The following is a 23,094-nucleotide window of genomic DNA, read 5'->3' on the forward strand; positions in this document are numbered from 1 at the left end:
AAGATGGGCCTTTGATACCGGGGCCCCTGCTGCTTATTGGGGGGGGGCCAGTGGGCCCCGGCAGGGAGGAGAAGGGGCATCAGCCCAGCATTTGGTGGAGCTACTTGCTCCGGGAGCAGCAGCCCTGGGGTCCTCTGCCCTGCTGGGTGGTCTGCATCTTGAGGATCAGCCCGGCCTAATTTGGGACTCCCCTGCCCGTGATAGGACTTAGTACATGGGGCCCTTTGAATAGAAGGTTAGAGCCTATTGGTACCTTAGGGCTGCCATCATCTTCTTGGGGAAGAACGTGATGAACTTCTCCAGTAGGAAGCCAGAGAAGCGATCATGTCCCTAAATGTAAACTCCCCTTTACCGGCTGTTGGAATGCGTTCTTTCAGACTTCTGAACAGTCCATCTCAAACATTAAGCATCCCTCCATCTAGAAGATTTGGGAACGTTGAGGAGCTGGGTCCTGAGAAGATACCGTAACCTCAAGGGCCCTGGAAAGCACTGACAACCTGCCCAGGGGACAAGGTGCTGTGTCCTGGCCAGAACCATTCTGTATGCATTAGAAGGAGGTGCTCCTTTATCTGTGTGCCTGCAGCCTGGAGCCAGGGTGCACAGTTTGGGATGCAGAGGATAGGCTAGATTTCGACCCCTACTTGTCCCGGGCAGTCTTTGGACAGTGAGCAACTTACACAACTCTATGCGATGGCCCTAGTCCTAGCCAACTGGTCCCACCCTGTGTTGCTGGGAGCCGGTGAAGGAAGATTGTCACTGAGTTTCCATTTGGCCTGGGGCCAGGGGCAGCTGGCAGGGGTCCAGGGGAAAAAGGCCTCCTTAGTAAACTGAGCCACAGTGCCACAAAGATAGAGGATTTCCCCCACGGTCCCTAACTCCTTGTCTCTAACTGTACTTTTCATCAGTACAGGGAGCAATGGGTACTTACTGGCACTTTCTAACTAAACAGGGGCAGGTCCCAGGCCTTCTAGGAATGATTAGGCCGTAACTTTGGGTCATTAATTGGCCACAGCCCAGGTCTGATCATGGACCTCCCTCCATGGAAACTGGGCTGGGCTTCATTCTCAGTGCTCTGGCGCTGAGCTGCGGGTCTGATCTGCATCAAGGCCACTTCCTTGTTGAAAGGAGCAGGACTTGGAAGTCTCAGAAGCCTCAGACATTTCTGGGCCTAATGAGCTGAGCAGATGGGAGGCAGCCCAAGATGGCCTTGGAACGGGTGGGCTGGCGGGACCGAGGCGTCGTGGAGCTTCTGTACTTGTGTCTGTGGTGGAGACCCTCCTCGGAAGAGGGTGAGCCTGGCAGGTGAACTTGAGACTCTGGGGCTTCCTCTCTGGGGGAGGCTGGATGCAATTTCTAGATGCTTGCCATCTGCCTGAAGTGGCCAGAGATGGGGTAATAGAATCCATGAGTTTTTAAAATCCAGAAGGAAGGGAAACTCCACCCGGGAAACGTAACTCCAAGTACAGTGTGTGGAGGCAGGTGTTTAATTGCAAACCTTGCTTGGAACCAGCTGCTGGGTAACGTTATCTTGGTCACTCCTGCAGCCAGAGGAGAGTTTATCTGGGGCCCTGACGTAGCCCGGTAAACAGAGCTGGCTTTCTCCAGTGACCTCTGCCCTGTCCCCCTTGCCCTCCACCTGCTCTTTCTCTGCGTTTTATTGCTAGGGGCTCCAGCACAGCCAGCTCAGGGAGGCTTGGGAAACTCTGATTTGGGGATGGGGGAATGTGAGTCGGGCTGGAATTTTGTGTATCATTTGCTCATCTGGAGTGATCATCTAGGATGGTCAAGGTTTGGAAGAAAGCAGACAGGCGTACAGCCCAGATGAGGGAAAGGGGCCGGGAGGTTGCCCACAGATCCTCCGGGCTTACCTCCGGGGAAGTCTCTGACCGGTTCCTCAACTGAGGCTTTACACTGTTTTTCCAGGAGGGTAGGCTGGCGGTGGCGCTGGGAGGCTCTGGCAAATCGCAGAGGTTTGGGAGAACCAGGGGGTGGAGGCTCATTTCCCCACCCCCCAACCCCTACATGTAAGTCACCAGAGGCCTGTCTTCCTTGTGGGTTGAGGTCAAGTGTTAGATAGTGACAATGCCCTGTGACTCTTCAACTGTTTTCAGTAGTCAAGGAAGAAGGACTTTTCTAGGGCAGGTGTACGCTGGTCATGTGCTGATTAGTCCTAGACTAGGAATTAGGAGGTCTGGGTTCCTGTCCCAGCTCCACCACTAACGGGGTGAGCACACCTGCAATGAAACCAACGTAGTGGATCAGGCCCCATAGCCCTGAAGGCTGTGCCCATAGAATAGAGGAAGAGCCTGAGGGTCTGAGAGGCTGGGCTGAGGTCTCACAGCCGATGATAAGGAAGGTCCTAAGAGTGAAACCCGGGAGTGGCTGACTCCAGGCTCTGTGCCTTTTCCTTGGCAAATTTCCATCCTCGGTCCTAGGTTCCTCCTCTGCAAAAGGAGAGGCCTCCCAGCTGCCAGAGGCAGTGAGCCTGTGATTAATTCTCCCTGGGAGGTGAAGGGAAGCCCCTAATTACTAGGGAGGATGGAGCATGGGTCATGTTAAGCCCCAGTTAAGCCCTTCCTCTGGGTCCCACTTGGTTGGCCAGGGAGAAAGACTACTGTCTAATGGCCTGCGAGCGAGTGCAGGCTCTCTCCCGAGAGGACCTGGTCACTTGGGGCCTCCCTACAGTGCATCTGCCTGGGCGGAGGTCAGGAAGGCAGCACCTGTCGTGCACAGCATCTGTGGGAAGGGGAGATGCAGGTGGGAGGGGAGATGTAGCTGGCAGGATTTGGGAGTCAAGGAGCTGGGGGTCAGCAGGGGGGATGGGGTGGGCTATAACCCCTGTGAGAAACCCCAGAGCATCCTGCCACAGTCGGTGAAGCCAGTTGTGTATGAGAGTTTCCTCTGTGTCTGTCTGGTTTTGTAGCATTCTTAACCGCTGACCTCTGTCTGGGCCAAGTTCTATCTCTTCTTGGTCTCAGGCTCTCAGAATTAGCCTTCCTCACCCATGTTCCTCAAGGGTTGTACAGACTTTTCTGATTACCCAAAACTTTATTTTAAAAAATGCCATTCAGTCCTCATCAAGTAGTTTGATTAAATATCCCCACTCCTGAATTTACATATAGGGAGACAGTCCAGTGTGGTTAAGAGCATAGGGATTAGACTCAGTTGGACCTAGGTTCAATCCTTTGCTCTGTGTTTTCCTAGCTGTGTGACCTTGGGCAAGTTATTTGGCTTCTCTGAACCTCATCTTCCTCTTGTGCAAAATGGGGATCACAATGGTAGCTACCTCTTGGGCTGAAGATTAAACGAGCTAATGCATATGAGTGCTTTACACTGCTGGCACATAGTGACCATTACCTAAATGGTTTCTACAATTTATTGTGTGAGTTATATGTTTGTATATGTATAAAGCAAAGCATATCCCTATATATTTATTTATGTCAGTTTATTTTGGGCTTGTGAGGGTAGGGATGGCCTTTTCATTTTATGGTCTTTCTTAATTGGGATCACATAAAACATGTCATATCATAAATACCCCATTTCAGGGTGGCAACACTCAGCTGTATTTGCTTTGCTCTATGGCACTCTCCTTGGGTGTGTTTCAGAACAAACACTCCACACGGCACGAGGCTGACTCTGTGACTTAGAGATCGGAGGGGAGAAGGGACTAGATTCAGAGCTCATTTCTTTGGCTGTTAACTGAGCAGCCAAACATAAAGCCTCATACTCCTGTGTGCAGAACCCTTGCTATGAAGTAAATGTTCGTGCCTTCCCCCTCCCCTCCCCTCAAGTCCACATGTTGAAGCCTAGATCCCCAGTATGATGGTGTCTGAGGTGGGGCCTTTGGGAAGTAATTAGGTTCAGGTGAGGTCACAAGGATGGAGCCCCAATGATGGGATTAGTGCCCTTATAAGAAGAGGAAGGGACTAGAGCTCACTCTGTCTTCAGCATGTGAAGACACAACAGAAGTCAGCCATCTGCAAGCCAGGAGGAAGGTTCTACCAGGAACCTTGATCTGGGACTTCCAGCTTCCATGACTGTGGGAAATAAATGTTGTTGTCTAAGTCACCCATCTATGGAATTATGTTTTAGCAGCCCGAGCAGACCAAGAGAGCCCTGCTCCAGGCATGTGGTGAAGTCAGCCAATCTGATGCCAAGGTTTCCAAATGCTCCTTCTCTTTGCTAATGTTCCCTCCTTCTCACAGTGGCTGTGACCCTGACCTCTCTGGCCACTTTGTTCTTCTCTCTGATGGAGTCCCCTCAGACCTCCTGAATCAGAATCGCTAGGCAGAATCCTGGGAATATGGGTTTTTAGGGAGGTCTGCAGGTGATTCTGGTGGACGGGGCATCCTGGCAGGGGAACCAGTGCTGTGACCTACAGCAGCTCATTCTCCTCTGAGGGAGGAAGCAGGTGGAGGTCTCGCCCACGTCTTAACCCTGGGTCTCCCTCCCTTAACGCTGTGCTTGGAGACATCACAACAGTCACTGTGGGGAAGTTCAGCGGAGTAGCCCTGAGGTTGTGTGAGGTGACCCTCCCTCTAACTGAAGCCTCTCCCAGGAAGGCGTGTCTTTGGTGTGAGTTCAGATAAGAGGGACAGAAATGGTGGGAAAAATAGGACAGATTGTGTGGGCCTGCGACTTTCTCTCCTTCTCCAGTTTGGAGTCCCACCCACCTCCTGGGCTAGGTGAGCCTTCCAGAGTGGCCTGAGGCAGTAGTCCAGAGCCTGATTGAGCACTGGGAACTGGGGTGACATTGGGAATGGGGTCCTGAAATGCCTTCATTTCAGAAAAGTTTACAAATCTTCCATGTGCTAATTTCTCTCCTGTAAATCTACCTCTCATCCAGAGGGTCAGTTTGGTTGTTCAATGGAGCAGAATGGTTTCTGAGCACCCACTCAGTGCCAGACGCAGAGCTAAGACTTAGGGATACTGGGATGAACCACACATCTCTGAAATGCTTACAGTCTCCTGAAGTGGGTTCAGAGTGTGTTCTGAGGATCAACTGTGGCAGAATGACCTGGAATGGGTTTTTTAAAACAGAGATGCCCAATTTCAACAAATGTACCACTCTGGTGAGGGATGTTAGTAATGGGAGAGGCTGTGCATGTGTGGGGGTGGGGATATATAGGAAACCTCTGTACCTTCTGCTCAGTTTTTCTATGAAAATAAAACTGCTCTATAAAAATTGTTAAAAAGAATAAAATGTAGATGCCTGATCCTCTAAAACCCAGGTCTACTTATGCAGAATTTCAGAGGGTGGGGTCCTGACATCTGCAATTTTGGAAGGCCCTTTGCAGAATCTCATTCACCGTAAAGTTTGAGAACCAGTGGAAATAAGCTACTTAAAATTTTAAACAACTCCAAATTTATGTTCATTGTATAAAATACACATAAACAAGAAGAAGAAAATTAAAACCACTTGTAACCCTACCCTCCTAAGATAATCATCCTTAGCATTTTATTGAATACCCTTCTAGGGGTGTGTGTGTGTGTGTGTGTGTGTGTGTGTGTGTGTGTGTGTATTTAGACACATGTGTAGCATCCATGTGTACCTGACACTGTGCTAAAGCCCTGGGGACAAAGATGAGAAAAAGGATGGTCCTGGCCTGGAACACCCACAGCCCTGCTTTAGTCACCCACTCACCTGCTCTTATCTTTTCCCCACAGGTATACATCATTAACGTGACCTGGTCCGACTCCACGTCCCAGACCATCTACCGGAGGTACAGCAAGTTCTTTGACCTGCAGGTGAGTGGGTCTGAGCTCAGATGGTGCCTGGTTCCACACGAAGTGGCCTGAGTGTCTGGTGGGTTGGCCTCTCTCACGTCCTCAGTCATCCAGAGAATCCCCTTCCCAAGCTCTCAGGGTCAGAGTCTAGGCAGAGCAGAGGGACAGAAGAGGGAACCTCGGCGCTCAAGCTGGGTTGGGCTCAGTCCTGGATGATGCAGGCAGATACCTGGGGCTTCGCTGGCTTCCTCAGATGGTCTTAACAGTCATGCTTTGTCACCCTCCTTCGTCTGGAGGGTGGTAAACCAGGGCGGAAAGGCGGGAGGTTGGCCATGGGTGCTGTGTACTTGAGCAGACATGTGTCTGTAAACATCCAGGGTGAGACACAAGCCACCATATCATTGCAGGCAAAGAAAAGCAAACACACAGAAAAGACTGAAACAGAAAATAAGCTGTTTCTTGAACTACAGACACAAATGCGGCATACCACTGTGTCTGTGTAACCAAATAAGGCTCTTATCTCCCTGTTTGTACAAGTGTATGATATGTGTGTCTCTCTAACATACCCAGGCATGTCACACAGGGGGATGGTAGCATGGATCCACAATTCCATTGTAGACACCTCCCTTGAGGCCAGCTAATTTGATTAGGCCTCTTTAGGTTACAAGTAATAGTTTTACACTCATACTGGCTTAGACAAAAAGGAGACTTGGTTGGAAGGATATACCAGGGAAGCTTATGCAGTCAACCAGATGGTGGAAAGGGGAGAGAGGCAGTGGCTTCAGGAACACCTGAAACCAAGGCTGCTCTCCCTCTGTCTTGTCTTGGCTTCTCTCTGGGTACTGTCATCAGTAGTTCAGCTGTCAGTAGCTCCCAAATTTCATATCTTATGGTTCCCAACAGCAGAGAGACTGACTGTCTCCCAGTTCCAAACTGAAAAATCCCAGGCAAGACTCTGATTGGCCTGACTTGGGTCAGGTGCCCTCTCTGCACTAATCACTATGGTCTAGGGTAGACAGACATGAACACAGACATGGCCACTAGGGGACCCACCCCTGTTTATCAGAGGCAGGCACCAGACAAGGCAGAATCATTGAGAGTTGGGCAGCAACCCTTCCTATATCAGGAAGGGAAAGCTGAGAGGTTCTAGATTCTTCCTTAGGGCTATGAGCCTGGTTTAGGCCTATAAAAACACAAAGAAGAGACATCCACTGCTGGCCCTCACAACCAAGGTCCACTCCTTCCTTTGCAGGCCTCTGGTGGTGAGTCATCTTGGAGAGGCCAGGCTTGCATGTTTGCCTCCAAGTACCTGACTTTATCCCACTGTCATTATGGCTCTGTCTATGAGATGAGCCAAAGGTGAGCCAGCTCCCTGCATTACAAATCCTCTCTTAATCGCTAACAGTATGGGGTTGAAAGCCACACCTTAAGCTCCTGCCTTCTTCCTCTTCCCTCATCAACTCCTGTCCAGTCTCCTCGTGTCCTTCCGGCATAAACTGTTGGGATTTGCTGATACCCCATCAATGGGTGTAGTGTGCTGGACAGGAAATGATCACTTAGTTGGGGAGAGGGAACCCTGAAAGGACTCATTGATGAGCCAGAGGGAAACTCTCAAATCAGAACTTTTCTCCCCCCTCTTTCCTGTTCTATTCCCCTACCCCCTCCCTAGTTACAGAATCTCACAGGAAAGGAATGCTGCTCCGCCCACTTCTCCCTTGCCTGGAGGGCTCATTTCCTGTGTGTTGAGAGGGGACACACGGCATGAGGCAGCTTGTACGATGCGCTGGCCCTAGTCATGAGCATGGCCAGGCCTGTCCATGTGGGTCATTGTTACCCTGTAGATGCAGTTTGGAAAGGGGTTGGGATGGTTCTTTGGAATTTAACCTTTCAACCAAGCATTTTGGGAACCCATTTTTCAGAACTTGACATGATGACTTGTAATGGCCTTCATTTTAGAAAGCCTTTCTTATTTATCAGGATCTCTGATTTTAATATGGCGTTCCTATAGAGGAAGAATAAATGGCATTGCTAATTCCGTCTCTGGTCACTGGTGGCTCTCAGAACTCAGCTTGGAGCTTAGGCACTGGGGACACATTGCCTGGGACCAGTTACTGGCTCTGTCACTCTGTAACTCCAGAGAGGTTCCTTCCTTAGCTTCTCCATCTTCTCATCTGTAGAATGAAGGTTCACATGGTACCCACCCAGTAGGGTTGTTGTGAGGAGGAAATGAGCAAATCCATGTTTTCCCCGGCACATGGTTGTCTAGTGAGTTACTTGGTGTTAACAGGTGACAAGGATGATGGGCTGCCTGGCTGAAGGGTCTGGGCACTTAGTACCTCCTGTCATGGTGTTGCTTTCTCGTTTTCATCCCTTGGCTTCACTCTGCTGAGTTGCCGCTCAGTGCCAGGGCTGTGTCAGAGCGTACACAGTCCCACAGGCTGTCTCTGGAGCTTGCCACTGGGACAGGACGGAGTGAGTTGGGAGGAGGGGTGTGAGCCGTAGAGCGCTATTCTCAGAATCCTTTTGCTCCTCCCCTTTTGGGCTGAGGCCCACCCTGGAACCCTGGAAGTACTGCGCCGACTAAGCCAGCCCAGGGAAAGCTGCCTAACTGGCTTTACTAACTCATGGTTCTGGGCTTTCTGGGGACTGTATACTTTTCTTTAGTATAAGTATATCCCATATATTGCAGGAGATATACTAAAAAGTTATTCATTGGGACTTCCTTGGCGGTCCAGTGGTTAAGAATCTGCGCTTCCACTGCAGGGGGCACAGGTTTGATCCCTGGTCAGGGGAACTAAGATCCCGTATGCCATATGGTGCAGCCAAAAAAAGTTTTTTTGAAGCTATTCATTGTTTATTTGAAATTCCTGTTTTATCCTTTGTCCTGTATTTTTCACTTGCTAAATCTGGCAGCCTTAGCCTGGCTGTGCATGGCAAGGGTGGAAGTATAAAGATGAGGAAACTAGGCTGGCTCGTGGTAAGAGTGGATTGGCCTTTGCCAAGGCCTCCACCACATTTGCACTTTTGCAGGGCAGAAGTGGCACAGGCGGAGGGACACTCATTTGAGAAGGACAAGGTCCCTTCCTTCTAGGAGTCTGTATCTAGTGGGGAAATAGACTTTTAAGCAATTTAGTCCACTGTAGATGAAATAAATACTAGATTGAGGTACAAGTAACATGCCAGGGGATGAAGAGGAAGGAAAGAGCATCCTTCTTGGGAGGGGGCAACTAAGAAGATGCCCATATATTTTTTTAATTAATTAATTTATTTATTTTTATTTATTTTTGGCTGCACTGGATCTTTGTTGCTGCGCACAGACTTTCTCTAGTTATGGCGAGCGGGGGCTCCTCTTCGTTGCGGTGCGCGGGCTTCTCATTGCGGTGGCTTCTCTTGTCGCGGAGCACGGGCTCTAGGCACACGGGCTCAGTAGTTGTGGCACGCGGGCTCTAGAGCGCAGGCTCAGTAGTTGTGAGGCACGGGCTTAGTTGCTCCGCGGCATGTGGGATCTTCCTGGACCAGGGCTCCAACCTGTGTCCCCTGCCTTGGCAGGTGTATTCTTAACCACTGCACCACCAGGGGAGCCCTGCCCATATGGTTTTGATTGGTGACAGTGGCCTAGAGTGATATAGCCACCACCCCCACTCCAGTTTGAGGGGATTTGGTTGCTTTTTGAGATTTATAGTTACCGAGGTAAAGTATGTCCCTAACTTATTTCTTAGTTTGTTCGTTCATTTATGCGTACTTGTCTGCCTCCTCTCCATCTGTCCATCCATCTGTCCATCTGCCCATCTATCCATCCATCCATCTATCCATCTATCCATCTATCCCAACCTATTCAGTCTTAAGTGCCTGCCTTCTGTGTCCCAGGAAGGATGCCAGGCTCTGGGTGGGGATTTATTGGTGAGCAAAAGCAGATCTGGTTACTGCTTTTATGGGACTTACAGCTTAATGAGGAAAGACAGATTTTAGTTTAAAAATGTATATACATATTATTTTATGTGATTCCAAATGCTACAGAGAGAAGCACCATAGACATATTTTAGGGAAACCTTATACTCTGGTATCAGAGCAGACTTCCCTGAAGAAGTAAGTTTATCTGACAGACCAATGAGTTATTTTCTTTTATTTTGGGGGCTCAGGGTTTCTTTTATGCATCTTTCCAGACAAGCAAGAATGTACATATACAATTCTAATAACCCGCTTGGTCATCCACGCCCCCCTGAAATCCTTCCAAGGGCACTAGGATAAGACCCTCTACTCTGCCCAAAACCTTCTTCTCTTCCCATGTTTCTTTCTTGAGCCTTCAGCCCCAGTGGTTCTGCCACCTTCTCACTCAAGGGCCTGTGAACCCAGCCCCTCTTCCCACCCACTGGGAAGCACCAGGTATGGAACCTTTAGACTTGTGCTGTCCAATGCAGTAAGCCACCAGCCACATGCGGCTAGTTACGTGTAAATTTAAGTTAATTTAAAAACTTAAAGATCAAATTTTAAAAATTCAATTAAGTTCATTTAATTTTTTTTAAATGAAATGAAATTTAGTTTCTTCGTCACTTGCTGCATTGCAGGTGCCCAAGAGCCGCAGTGGCTAATGGCTACATACCGAGCAGATACAGAACATTTCTACCATCACAGGAAGTTCTGTTGGACTGTGCTGCCTCTGACCATTGGGGACACACAGCAGGCTCGATCTGGCTTTACGCCCACCCCAGTATGCTCTGCCACCTCCCAGGCCCTCCCCAGTTGTCCTCTAACATCTTCCAGGGCCCCTGCGGCAGGAGGGGGACTGTATTCCACCGTGATTTGCCCCATCCATAGAGCAATTCAAATTCAACAGCTCTTCCAAACACCTCTTCTGGAAACCAGGTCAGTTACTAGAAAGGGCTCCTAAGGGCATTTCAGATGTCAAGCTGGGAACAGGGAAAGGAGAGGCTCTAGGTCTCCAAGTGGAAATTGGTTTCTTCTAAAAATAATCCACCACTCAGCCCTATCTGACCACGAAAGGGACCTGTCCCAGAGGGAGCTGGCAGGGACAAGGCCTGATATTGAGGCCTGTTTAGTTATAAAGAGTTTGGATTACTTGGAGGTGGAGTTAAGGGGAGAGGGAGCAGGGAAAAGGACCGCAGATGCTCTTAAGCTGCCTTCTCTTTGGTGCTGGACCACGTTTCCAGCCTCTGTAAATTTCCTTGCACAGCTCCTTCACTGTTAAGTGTCTCCCCCAAGACCTCGCCCCACCAAGGAAGGACCAGAAGGCTCTCTGAAGCTCCGGCTCCATCAAAGGTTGTTTCACAATCTGACCTACAAGGCGCTGGGCTGCAGTAATTGCTCTGCAAACGTTGGCTCCATAGTGCTGCTGGCCCTTTAGTCTGAACTCTGGCCAGTGAGTGCACAGGGTCAATATTTGATCAGAGCTGGGAGAGGCCCTTTAGCCTCCCCCATGCTGCTTGGGAGATAGAGTTAAGAAGGCTGTTCAGGTTTGCTCATTTGTTCTAAAGGGCTTAACCTATTATGAAGAGCTTTTATCTCTCTTCCTTATTCATCTCTCCAGCGTCTCCACCCACTTACCCACCCAGGGTCACACTCACTTTTCAGCTCTCAAATAGCCAGGCTTATGATGGGTGAACAAAACTATAATCTGCAAATTGTTACTAACCAACCTTAGGAGGGATGTGTATGTGTGTGTGGGCGTGTTCTGATGTAATATAGGGAGAGTTACAGGATCACAGCATTTTTATAATTAGAAGAGCTCTACCCCCCAGTCCCTCATTGCAGGTAAACATCTGTGTTCATTTTTCTATTCCTTAAATTTATGTGAGCTTTAGTTTGGTTTGATGTCCAGAGCAGGCCTCAGCTCAGGTCAAACTGGGGTGATCCTGGTGTGTGCAGGGATCAACCTGAGAGTAGAAGAGGGGTCTGGGGGAGGTGTCTTCCCTGCAGGCTCTGTCTTTTAATCATCAAGGCAAGCTCTGTGTTGTTTGAGATCATTGACCCTAGACTAAAGCCTGGGGGAGGTAACTTGCCACGTTCTAAGAACAGTTTTGTACCAAGGATTCTAGAGAGTCCCAGCACATGGTGTGGCAGTTCTAGTGCCAGCAGTGCGATAAGCTGAGGGTCATTGTGATTGCTCGCATGCCCTGGACAGACAAGAGCATTGGCCTTGACTGAGGTCAGTCCCCAGTCCCAGGAAGCCTCCTATTGTTTGCCGTGGCAAAAATGGGAAACATAGGGGATGGCTAAGTAAGCTGTTGTCTCATACCACTTTGTACAACAGTCAAAACCATAGAGACTGATCGGTCCCATGGATGGAGCTCTAAGAAATGTTAATGAATGCCCAGTGCGAGTTTCAAAACATTGTATCATAGCAATTATGCAAAAACAACAAGATACATCTTGTATAAGTACATGCACAGCATAAGTACGCAATTATTTTTAAAAGGTCTGGAAGGATACACTCCAAACTGGTAAAAGAGTTATCTCTGGAAGAGGGCTGGGGAGATGGATGGGAGGGAGGGCTTGGTCAAAAGGGAACCTTAGCCTTATTTGTAATGTCTTACTTTTTTTAAAAAGGAGAATGTAGTCATGTATTACTTACAACATTTATATATAATAATTAAAAGATACCTGTGGGAGGAGGTGGGAAAAGTGGGAGGTCTAAAATAAACTGTGTTCCTCCCAGTCATTACAGTATAATGGGACAGAAAACACACAGGTTAAAAAAATAGACATTAATAACATATCTAACAAGAGAAAGAAAATGAAAATGATTATTAAAATCACATTACCTCATATTTCCTGAATCACCATTCTAGATCATTCCTATGGAATGTAACTGGTTAGAATCCATTACAGCAAACCCCAGGGACCTGTCCAAATTATCTTGTCAAACTGGAATCTTGTATTCCAGTATTGCCTACAACACATGAACTGTGTATTGGGCCAAGAAGCACTTGGGTGGCAGTTCTCGTGTCATGATGAACCACGCTGAGAGCTTCTTGGCTGTGGAGTGCAGTGGTTAAGGGCAGGTACTCCAGGGTCAGGATGGTTGGATTCCAAGACCAGCTCCAGCACTTACTAGCTGTATATAACCTTTGGTGAGTTCTTTAACCTCTCTGTACCTCGGTTTTCTCATCTGTGTAATGGGGATAATAAAAATACCTGCCTCATGGGGTGATAGTAAGAATGAAATGAGACAATCCATGTAAAGAAAGCCCTGAGAATAGTGACTGGTGTGGAGTCCCTAGACAGGGAAGCTGAGAACTCACCAGTTAGGTCCTCAGAAACTTAACTTCAAGAGAAAATAGCTGGACATCCCTACTCCAGCTGGAGGCCGAGGTTTCTTCCTGTGCCCCATCTATACAGACTTCACTTTCACCACATAGCTCTGTCTGCCTGTAGGTGGGAGAGGCAGGTGGTGGTGGTTAGGTCTTCCCAGATAAACTGTTTCACCTCCGAAGTGTAATTACCAATCCACCATCCTCTGTTAGGAAAACACTGCTGTTCAGAAAGTTGCTATTTGTCGACAGTTTTTCCTTGCTCTTGGAAAGAGGCATCTTTCAGATTCCTGATGGAACACAGGGGGATTCCAGGGGAGCCCTGTGGGGATTCCAGTAGCTCCTGGGAATTCTGTGGCTGGCTTCCCCTCCCCCGGGAGCTGGCTCTGCCTCAGCTGCTCCCTTTCATCTGGCCCCACGGCCTGAGGGTGAACTCCAGTTTCCTCTCTGTCTACTGATTTCCCCTCTGGCAGGTTCTGCCTAGCGGAGGGGAGAGGGCCGTAGGGTGTCTGTTCTCCAGGAAGTGTTGGGTGGGGAAGGCCTGGGGAAATGGTACCTCCAGGCCGGCTCAGGTTGGAAAGCTGTTCACTGAGTTGGAATCCTGGGTTGCTCGGTGCCCAGCTAGCGTGCACTTGAAGGTGGGTTTATTTTTTTTCCACTCCAAGCAGATGAAGTTTGCAGTTTGTACAGTGACTCCTTCTTGTGCAGTTTCCCCAGCCCCACGGGTGTAGGAATGACCTTGTACATGAGGGGTCTTGCAGGTCCAGAATAGATGGAGAGAGGTGACCATGGGCATCGTACATGGGGCAGGGTGTCCACACGTCCGTGCCAGATGCATACGGTGGCAGGGTCTGCTGTCAGCCATCCCCACCGTCTGCCCCGGCAGAGCTTAAGGATGCAAAGAGAGGAGAGGAGCTTGTCCGACGGTCTGAAGCAGCCAGAGCTGTGGGATCCTTGTCATGCTGCAGGTGCACTTGGGAAATTAATCTTTTCCTATACAGATGAGTACCTGGTCTGTGAGCACCTGTCTTGGTACCTGCGTGCATTTGGTGCATGTGGTCTTCCTGGCAAATGGTCTGTAGGTGGTCCTGGCACACATCTCCCAAGGAGTTCCTCAGGGACCAAGCCGTGTCTGACGAGACCCTCACTTGTGACCGCCAGGAAGTCAGGAGCCATCTCTGCCTTTTTCTGTTCTCTCATCCTCCCTCAGGGGCAAGGTGGGATTGTCACACAGTGGGGGAAGCCCCTTTGTAGACATTGGGGAAGATTGTAAGAAAAGCTGGAATGTCCTCTGGGTAGTAAACCTTGGCACTATTCTTTGGCTCTAAGCTTCTGGGTGAAGTCTGGTGGGTGTGGGCACTGGGGACTTAGGGAGCTGCCTGCTCCCCCAGTAACTGTCCTGCAGGGCGGACGAGAACACATCTTTCAGGGAGAGAAATCAGCTGTGTGCAAATATCTCAACATGGGAGGTACATGCTTGCCGACCAGCATTAACCAGATCTGCTGGCGAACTGGGGTGGAATTGAGTTTCATGACCAGAAGGCCCTTAGAAATCATCTATCAGGATGATAACATATCTGGCACTCATGCTGCCACTTTCTGGTCTTGTGTTCACAGCAGGCATCACTAATTGATCACAGCACATTCCCATCCGGTGCCCGTGGCTGACACTGTTCCATGGGTCCTGAGCCCATACATGGTCTCAGAGTCTTTCTGAAAAAACAAACCCAGATATCTTCAGGAAGACATTACCTATCAATTGGCAATGGTACCTTGAGATGAAATTTATTGGCCACCCTCTGATGTAGTCCATTTCCTTTATTTGACAGATGAGGAAATGAGGCCCTAAGAGGGGAAGTGACTCGTCTACATTACAGGGCCAGCAAGTGACAGCAGGACGAGAGCTCAGGCGCTCTAGGTTTAGTTTATTCCAATCTGGAATTCTAGCCTCCCCTCCAGAAGTCTTCTTTCTGTTTTTGGTTGAGGAGGGCAGGAAGCCCCTGTTGCATCACCAGGAGAGCTCCTGGGGGGAGGGGGCAATCATTCACCCTTCCTGGAGAGAAGATGCCTGTGCAGAGCAGAAGACTTCTCTCCGCCTCCCAGAAAGTTCTGCCCAGCTGCTGCCTGGAGCTCAGCCCAAGCGTCCTGCCTACCACTGCCCACTTCTCTCATTGGGTAATAAATCTCAGCTTTGCCAGAGGTGGCATCTGAGTCAGGCCACACCTGCCTGATTGCTCCGAGCTGCACACCTTGTTTTCCCGGCGTGAGGGTGTCATGTCAGGGTGTGTTTGGGTGTGACATCAGCGAGGCCCTGCTGCCACCACTTCCCTCTTCCTCAGGCCCCAAGGTCTGACCTAGCAAGCTCAGCTCTGCCCGCACCGGGCCCCCATCTACCCCTCTCTGGATAACAAATGGAGAGTTGGCTGCACAGTGTCCCCTCCAAGCTGGAGAATGAAGGGAAGGAAGATCTATAGTGGTGGCCAGGTGAGTGGTGTGTGTGTGTGTGTGCATGTGTGTGTGTGTGTGTGTGTGTGTGTGTGTGTGTGCGTGCGCGTGCGAGCTGCGTGAAGCCTTCAACTGTGATCAAGGCACTGCCTTCCCACAGGAAGGAATTTCAAGTCAGTCCTGGCATCTTGGAGGAGTGCCAGCTACATGCCTGGCACTAGGCTTGGTAATGGGGACCCCGAGGGGAGAAGTCAGGGTCATCCTGGGTGGAAAAGCCAGGCTGACAGCCTTAGCCTGAGCCAGAGCCGCCAACTGGTGGGAGAATCAGGGTAGGAGCAGAAGGCGTAGAATGGGTGGGCAATCAGGGTGTGGACCACTGCCATCAGCCCTGCTGCTTGGGCATCCCAGCCTGCTTGTTGAGGTCTTGGCGTCCTTGTATCCCCTCCGCAACAGCAGCAACAGTTGGTTTTGCTTTTGACTCTTGTGGACCTGAGACAGCCAGTGTGAACTGTGGGAGCCTGAGTTGTGGGCTTGTTGGAAGGAAGACAGCCACAAGCCAGGTGACCCAGAGATGCAGTGATTTCCCTCACCGGCACCCTGCCACCCCTGGGCATCAGCCCCCGTGTGATTTGGGGGGCTGCAATTACTGCATCTCCGGTACATTTCCTCAGGCCAGGCCATTGTGCGAGTTACTGGAGAATTGTAGTTCCTTCCTTTATATCCAAAATTTAGCTAGAGCCAAGGAAAAAAGATTTTAGATTCCTCAGAGACCTCCACAGTTGGGTGACAGCAGGCTCTCCAAAAGAGCCTGTGGGATTCTTGGTACCAACTTCCCAACTTTCCGAGTGGAGTAGTTTGCTCTCAGTGATGGGAAGCTCAGGCTTTGTTGTCAGACAGACTTACATGAATGTGACCTCATCCCTACTACCTCTTATCAGCTGTGTGACCCTGGGCCATTACCTAACCTCCAAGAGACTCAGGCTTCTCATCTGCTAAATGACTCTAATTGCAAAAACTGCTTCACAGAGTCCTTGTGAGATTTTTAGGAGACAACGCACAGGAAACCTTTCCCACTGAGACTGAAGCAGCTATACAGAGTCATTAGGGTGGCGATCACAGCCCTGTGGACACGGTGTCTGTCCAGCCTGAACTAGGGTAACATTCCCAGCCACGAAAGGGTCTTAGGCACCCCCAAGCTGCAGTAAATGAATGCTCCAGGGCTGGCCAGGAGACAGCCCCAAATGCCAGCCAGGGTTTGGCTCCATCTGCTAATTAGGGAGCATTTATCTAGTGCCCAGCAGAACAAAGTGGCCAGTTCAGCCATGCTGGAAGGCTGAACTCAGTGCTGGCTGGGGGCTGGGGAGGAGACTCGGAATGGGACGGGCATGGGGGCATCCCTGGGGCTAAATGGACCACATTCAGAAATGGCTTAAAAAAAAAACCCACCCAAACAGGAAGCATGAGGCTGGTGTACAGGCTGGAGCTGAGATGCTGGCAGAGAGGGTGGCTCTGGCTCACAACAAGCAGCCATTCTTCCCACTGAGACGGTGCCGACCTGCTCTCCTCGGGGCATCTCTGGTGAAGGCCGGCCTGCTGGCTCCCCAAGGAAACGAGCTTGTTTTTATCCTGTGGGTGGAGGGGAGGGATGGCCTAAGAAATCGAACACATGTAGGAGGGCTCAAAACTGAGATTTTATCCGTCGTGTTATGTACTTGGGGGACACTTTGGGCCAGTTTGGAATACCTAGGTTTCTTGGCTGTGTAGTTGAGAAACGAGGTGAGGGAGGGTAGAGCTGCAGAACCACCCTTTCTGCAGGTGGGGGCCCAGGATCTAGACCGGCCGTCTGGCTCTGGACTCCACAGGCTAAACCCTTCTGTCCACTCTCCCCTGTAACTTTGATGTGCCCCTACATGGGCTAGAGCGCTGCAGAGCCAGCCTGGGAGATCCCAGCACCTCAGAGAGGAGGGGGGTCCTTTCCCTCCCTTACCAGGAAGGCTTCAGCTGCAGAGCAGGTGGGGCTGGGCTGGCCTCTGGAGGTGGGTACTGCCCTGACCCACTGCCCAGGCTGGGGAGGGTTTGGGCTGGGCTGATAGAGAGAGAAATTGTCAGTTTCTGTATGTTCATTTCCTTTTCTCTGCCCTTGAGTCTTGGATTCTCCCTATGGTGTTCTCTCTGTGTCTCTCTCTTTCCCCGGTTTCTCGTTATCTCTATCTCCCAAGGGTCTCTGAGTCTGGGCCTGTCTCTGGGCATAGCTCTGTTCATCCCTGTGACCTTTCCCCAGCCTCCTTTCTGGAGGTGTTTTCTCTGGCCCTGCTATGTCTTTGTCAGTCTCTGGGTCTCTTTTGTCTGTATGTCTTCCCCCCGGGATGCTGCCATGTCCCAAGCAGGAGTCTGGGAGAAGGGCGGGTGAGGGCCTGACTGTGACCTGTACGGAGGGTCGCTGACTGTGATGAGCAAGGGGCTTGGCAAGTCTGCACCGTCAAAGGCAAAAGCCCCGATGGGGAGTGGGGCTGCTTCCCCTTCTCAGGGGAAATTAACCATTTTCCTGACAATGGCTTATGTGTAGACATTCCTTTTGGAATCCAGTGACGGTCTTGGCACCCTGGTGGGGAGCCTGCCCTGCCTCCAGAGGGCACCCATGATGGCCAGCCATTGGTCTTCCCCCTCCTAGAAGAGATGTGACTGCAGTCCCCCTGCCCCAGGCCTGGCGGTGCTCTCAGCCCTCACCCAGGCTGCCCCAGAGAGTCGGGCTCGGGGCTCCTGTGGGTAAGGTGGGGACCACAGGCTGGCTCTTCCTCTTCTCTAGCTGGACAGAGGGTCACATCTATCTGTTCCATCACCTAATCCCTTCCTGCCCCGTGCTAGCTGTTCCTCCAGGGCCACGCCTGCCCCACTGCTGTCCCCACTAGAAATAGCTGAGCAGTAGGCATTTGCCCAGGCGAGGGCATGGCCCTTGCAGGCTAGCCCCCAAATATGGTACCAGCTGTCGGGCATCTGGGTCAGGTAGGGCACCAGGAATAGGCTTGGGGTGGGGCTCTGTTCTCCTTGGGCATCTTCTCAATGGGGGCTAGTTCTCTGGGCCCAGACTCTGTCGTCAGCTAGAAGGCGGGTGGGGGTGAGCACCTGACCATGTTTGTTGAACACCTGCTGTGGGCGAGTCACTGGGTCCAGGGTGGGGCTGAGCGGTGGAGACAGATGCAGCATGAACTGACCGCAGGCTGACCCTTCAAGGCATCTCCACTTAAAAGTCACACGTATGCCTGCACCTCAGCGTGCTCCGAACCCGGCCCCTATCTAGACCCCCCCGTCCTCCTTCCCCTCCTCCCTCCTTCCCTCTCTCAGTCACTGCACCATCTCTTACCCCTGCAGATCCCTCCTCTCTGCCCCAGGCCCCTCGGCCAAGCCCTCCTGATTCCTCCCTTGTATCTACTGCCTCGTTACCAGGCCTCCCAATGCTCCAGTCCGGCCCCTTCCAGCTGCTTCTGTGCATCGCAGCCAGTCAGCTTGCCTTTTCTAGTGTTTATTTTTAATTATGAATTTTTTTAAATCCCACAGAAAACAATATAATGCATCTGTAGACCTACTGATTTAACAGATGTTCACATTTTGCTACATTTTATTCACATGTTTATTTTAAAGTGAGGTGTAATTGACATCAGAGACTTTTTTTTAAGAAATAAATTGGTGCCGATAGAGGAGGTGTCTGATAAATGCTAGATTCCCTTCCTCCCGCCTCAGGTTTTACCGAGAAGGTGGAACTGGAGGTGGGCCTAGGGGAAGGGCTGGGTTTGGTGGGCTGAGAAGGCACCCAGGCAGGGAGACTGCACGTGTGAAGGTGTGGAGGCAGGACTGCCTGGCACGGCCGAGGTCAGGGGATCCCTGCTTCTGCAGAGGATGGAGCCCCGCAGGGAGGAGCACAGGTGCCTGCGGTCCTCCAGCGGCCAAGCCCTTTCCCGCCTTGCCCTTCCTCGTCCTCCCACACCTCGTCCTAGGTGGGCAGCTGCCGTGTTTATGAGGTCGCGAGGAGAAGCCATCACCTGGGTCTGCATCAATGCTGTCACCTGGACAGCCAACCTGCAGCTGGGCGCCAGGGTGGGCTCCGCGGGGAGCTCTACCTCTTGTGTTCCCTGCTTCCCTGGCAGGAGTCAGGTTCTCCCCTCCAGGAAAGCCTCGTGAAAGCAGCTGGCCTGGTGCAGAGCCTGGGGAGGGGTAGGGTGGTCAGCCTCACTGCATGGGCCACTTGACTAGGCTCCCCTGGCAACTCTGCCTGAGTTTTAGTTTTTGCTTCAGGGATTTTTCTCTTTTTCTTCTGGTCTCCACCTTGCCTTCCCCTTCCATGAACTGTGAACAGACACTAGGACACCCTTAGCCTAAAGGGCCTCCAGAAAGGAGAAATTGCAAGAAAAGCCTCCTGTGGGCCAAATGGCCGACCTCAGTGACCAGGAAGGGAGCCCTCAAGGCAGCGATGCAGCGTCAGCCCTTGATGTCATCAGGCCAGATCTGGGCACTTGGGCTGCCCAGGTCAGCTGTTAGGAACACCTGAGGTGCCAAAGGGATTCAAACCCTTTGAATGCAGCCAAGCTCTGCCCTCTTCGTCTCCGTCTGCTCTGCCCCCACCCTGGTCCAGCCCCATCACCTCCCACCTGGGCAGCTGAGCAGGCCTCCTGGGGGACCTCCCCTCACATTCTTGTCTTCCCACCAGTGATCCTTCTCAAAATAAATCAGATCGTATCACACACCCCTTTCATAACCTTTCTGAAAGCCTTCCTTTCTTTTGGGAATGAACCCCCAGTTCCTTACCACCAGGCCCTGTGTGGTGGGTCCCTACCTGCCCTTCTAGACCTGTCCCCTGCCATCCTCCTTTCCTGTCTCTCAGCTCACCCCCTTGATCCTGGGGCCCCAAGTGCAGTGCTCTCTCAGTGCCTTTGCCATTGCTGTCCCCTCTGCCTCGAACTCCGTTCCCCCAGGTCTTCAAGCAGCTGACTCCTTCTGGGCACTCGGGCCTCACATGACACCTCCCAGAGAGGCCTTCCTTGATCACTTCCTCAGAGACCCCCCCAGCCCTGTCACATTGTCGCACTCTGTTGTCTTCAACAATCTATCATTATCTTATTTAACTCTTTGTCTATTGGTTATGTGTCATCCCAGCTGGAATGTGAGCTTTAGGAGAGCAAAATCTTGCTTTTTCATTAACTTCTGTTTTCCCAGTGCCTAGAACAGTGCCTGACAGAGCAGGTGCTCAGGAAATTGTTGTCGAATGAATGGATGGGTGCATGGCGAGCTGGCACTGAGTGCAGGAAATGGGGAGAGAGAGGCCCGCAACCTCCTTCTCCATGCGCCAAAGACACTGTCTGCTGCGTAGCTCCTGTTGCTCCTCCTGGATGCCCATCTTTGCTTGTAGGCTGGACTTGCCATTAGGGACACTTGTAAGGATTAGCTGGAATAGAAAGTAACTTTCAACTTTAAAAATATTAGAGGGCTTCCCTGGTGGCGCAGTGGTTGAGAGTCCGCCTGCCGATGCAGGGGACGCGGGTTCATGCCCCAGTCTGGGAAGATCCCACATGCCGCGGAGCGGCTGGGCCCGTGAGCCATGGCTGCTGAGCCTGCGCGTCCGGAGCCTGTGCTCTGCAACGGGAGAGGCCACAACAGTGAGAGCCCCACGTACCGCAAAAAAAAAATATATATATATATTAGAGAACGAGGTGCATCTGGAAAACAAGAATACAATGCTGAGAAAAATATGCAAAGATCACTAAAAGTTATGAGAAATTAGAAATGCCATTGCAAAATAAGAAATTCAATAGAGGGTCTGGGGGAAAAATAAAGAAATCTTCTAAAAGATTAAAAAACAGAACTTGAAAGAAAAGTTAAGACAAAGAAGATCAACCCAGGGGGTTCAATATCTGTTGAACAGGAGCTCCTACATGAGAGAACAGAAAATATAACAGAATATAACAGAGAGGGAGAGAAATTAATGAAAACAAATTTTCTAATAATGAAAAGAATATGTCTTTGGATTGAAAATTCTTATAAATGCTTCAGGTTGATTATTTCCAAAGATGGCCACAACATCTCCTGTACCACGTGACTTTTGCGATAAGACTTTATCACTTCTTTCATTAAAAAGAGTTTCCTCAGTCTAAAGGTCTCCCAACTGAGCTATTTCGACAATTATACTCCAATAAGGATGTTAAAAACAAGACAAAACAAAACAATATGATTGTTATCCATTTGGGCCAGATTAATAAGAAAAACAGAAACCACATTGTTTCAACAGAAAGATTACAATGTAGGTAATTGGTGATCTAACTCTGGCCAACTAGGAAGCAACTAGTCACTCAATGGCAGTGAAAAAACCCCTAGAGTCTTGGCCACTGGACTAGCCCCTCCACTCGGCCCCTGTACTAGGTTGTCTCCCCTGTAGTATTTGTTGTATTGTCACCTCCCACCACGATCATGATGGTGGCATCCATGGCAGCTCTGTCGATTCACTCTCAACTCAGTGTGTTCTGTAACCCCTTTCCTCTGGGATAGTCAGATATGTGATTCCCTTCATACCTCATAGAAGCCAAGAGAAGCTTAGGTGCACTTAAGTCCTTCTTATGCGTAACTATAATGGGTGCAGTTCCCCAACATGCATCTCCTAATGAGTGTGAAACCATCCTGTTAAACAGTCTCCATTTAGATTCCCAAATACGATTATGGAACAAGTTCCTCGCTGCCATTTCAAGCCGCTTCAGTCAAATTCACCTCCTACCTCTGGGCATCTGTCTAGAGAGAGGAGATCAAGACATACATTCTACTGACAGCCTCATTTATCTGCTGTCTTCCTTATCATTGAAATCCCTCAAGAGTCTGAGGGACAGGCTTCTGTTTTGCTCTGGACCTCTCTATGTTGAACTCTATGATATAGCTCACCAGGTCTGTAGGTCAATATATTCAATGTATGCAAGCCAGTATTTAGGAAAGTATTTATTCCTAGATAAAGCTTTGTTTTAAATATAGTTGTCTGTCTTTAAAACAGAAAAATATGCTATTATGAAGATCAGGAAAAAAAAAAGGAAGTTTCCTCTATTCTTAATCCTGTGCTTATCCTGAATCACAGGCTCCAACGAGAATATCTTCCCCTTGAAAATATTCTTATTTGTAAGAAATAGATGATTAAATAGCTAATTATGTTTGTAAAAAAGATAAAATTATGCTCTAATGAAGAGAGGACGAGAATGAGGTTTGAAGTACCTCTTTCTCTCTTTCCCTTCTTGTTTTTAGTAACATTTTCTTTGGGATAGCACAAATTTAGTGACATAAGAATACATGTCATATTTTCCAGGGGAAAATTTTATTTTCCATTTTGAACTCTCCTATATTGTTTGAAATTTTGTTACCATGTGTTACTTAACACAAAATGTTTTTGTATATTGCTGTAAAATATTTATAATTATTGCTATAGAAGAAGATTTTTATCTTGGGAGAAATATACCATTTTTTAATGAAAGAAAAGTCTATGCATAGAAGTAAAGAACTTTACTGTGCACGCGAACTACTTAGCATCTTGTTAAAATGCAGATTCTGATTCAGCAGGTCTGCCTGGGGCTTGAGATTTTGCATTTCCACCACACTCTCGGGTGATGATATGCTTAGTCTCAGGATCACA

General features: G+C 49.8%; 1 protein-coding gene across 10 annotated transcripts in view; it reads left to right on the top strand.

Annotated features, from left to right (window-relative positions):
* The window catches only part of SH3PXD2A (SH3 and PX domains 2A), a 247,292-nt gene that overhangs the window by 47,687 nt on the left and 176,511 nt on the right, over nucleotides 1-23,094 (top strand). For all 10 annotated transcript variants that reach the window (XR_010935765.1, XR_010935767.1, XR_010935766.1 and 7 more), the window contains exon 2: nucleotides 5,668-5,748. Coding sequence is in view for 3 of the 10 variants with exons in the window: in XM_067709493.1 (XP_067565594.1) it covers nucleotides 5,668-5,748 (81 nt within the window). In the remaining 7 variants the exon portion in view is untranslated. The remainder of the gene's footprint in view (nucleotides 1-5,667; nucleotides 5,749-23,094) is intronic.

Source organism: Pseudorca crassidens, chromosome 16, assembly GCF_039906515.1.
Source record: "Pseudorca crassidens isolate mPseCra1 chromosome 16, mPseCra1.hap1, whole genome shotgun sequence".
In the NCBI taxonomy this organism is placed as follows: Eukaryota; Metazoa; Chordata; class Mammalia; order Artiodactyla; family Delphinidae; genus Pseudorca; species Pseudorca crassidens.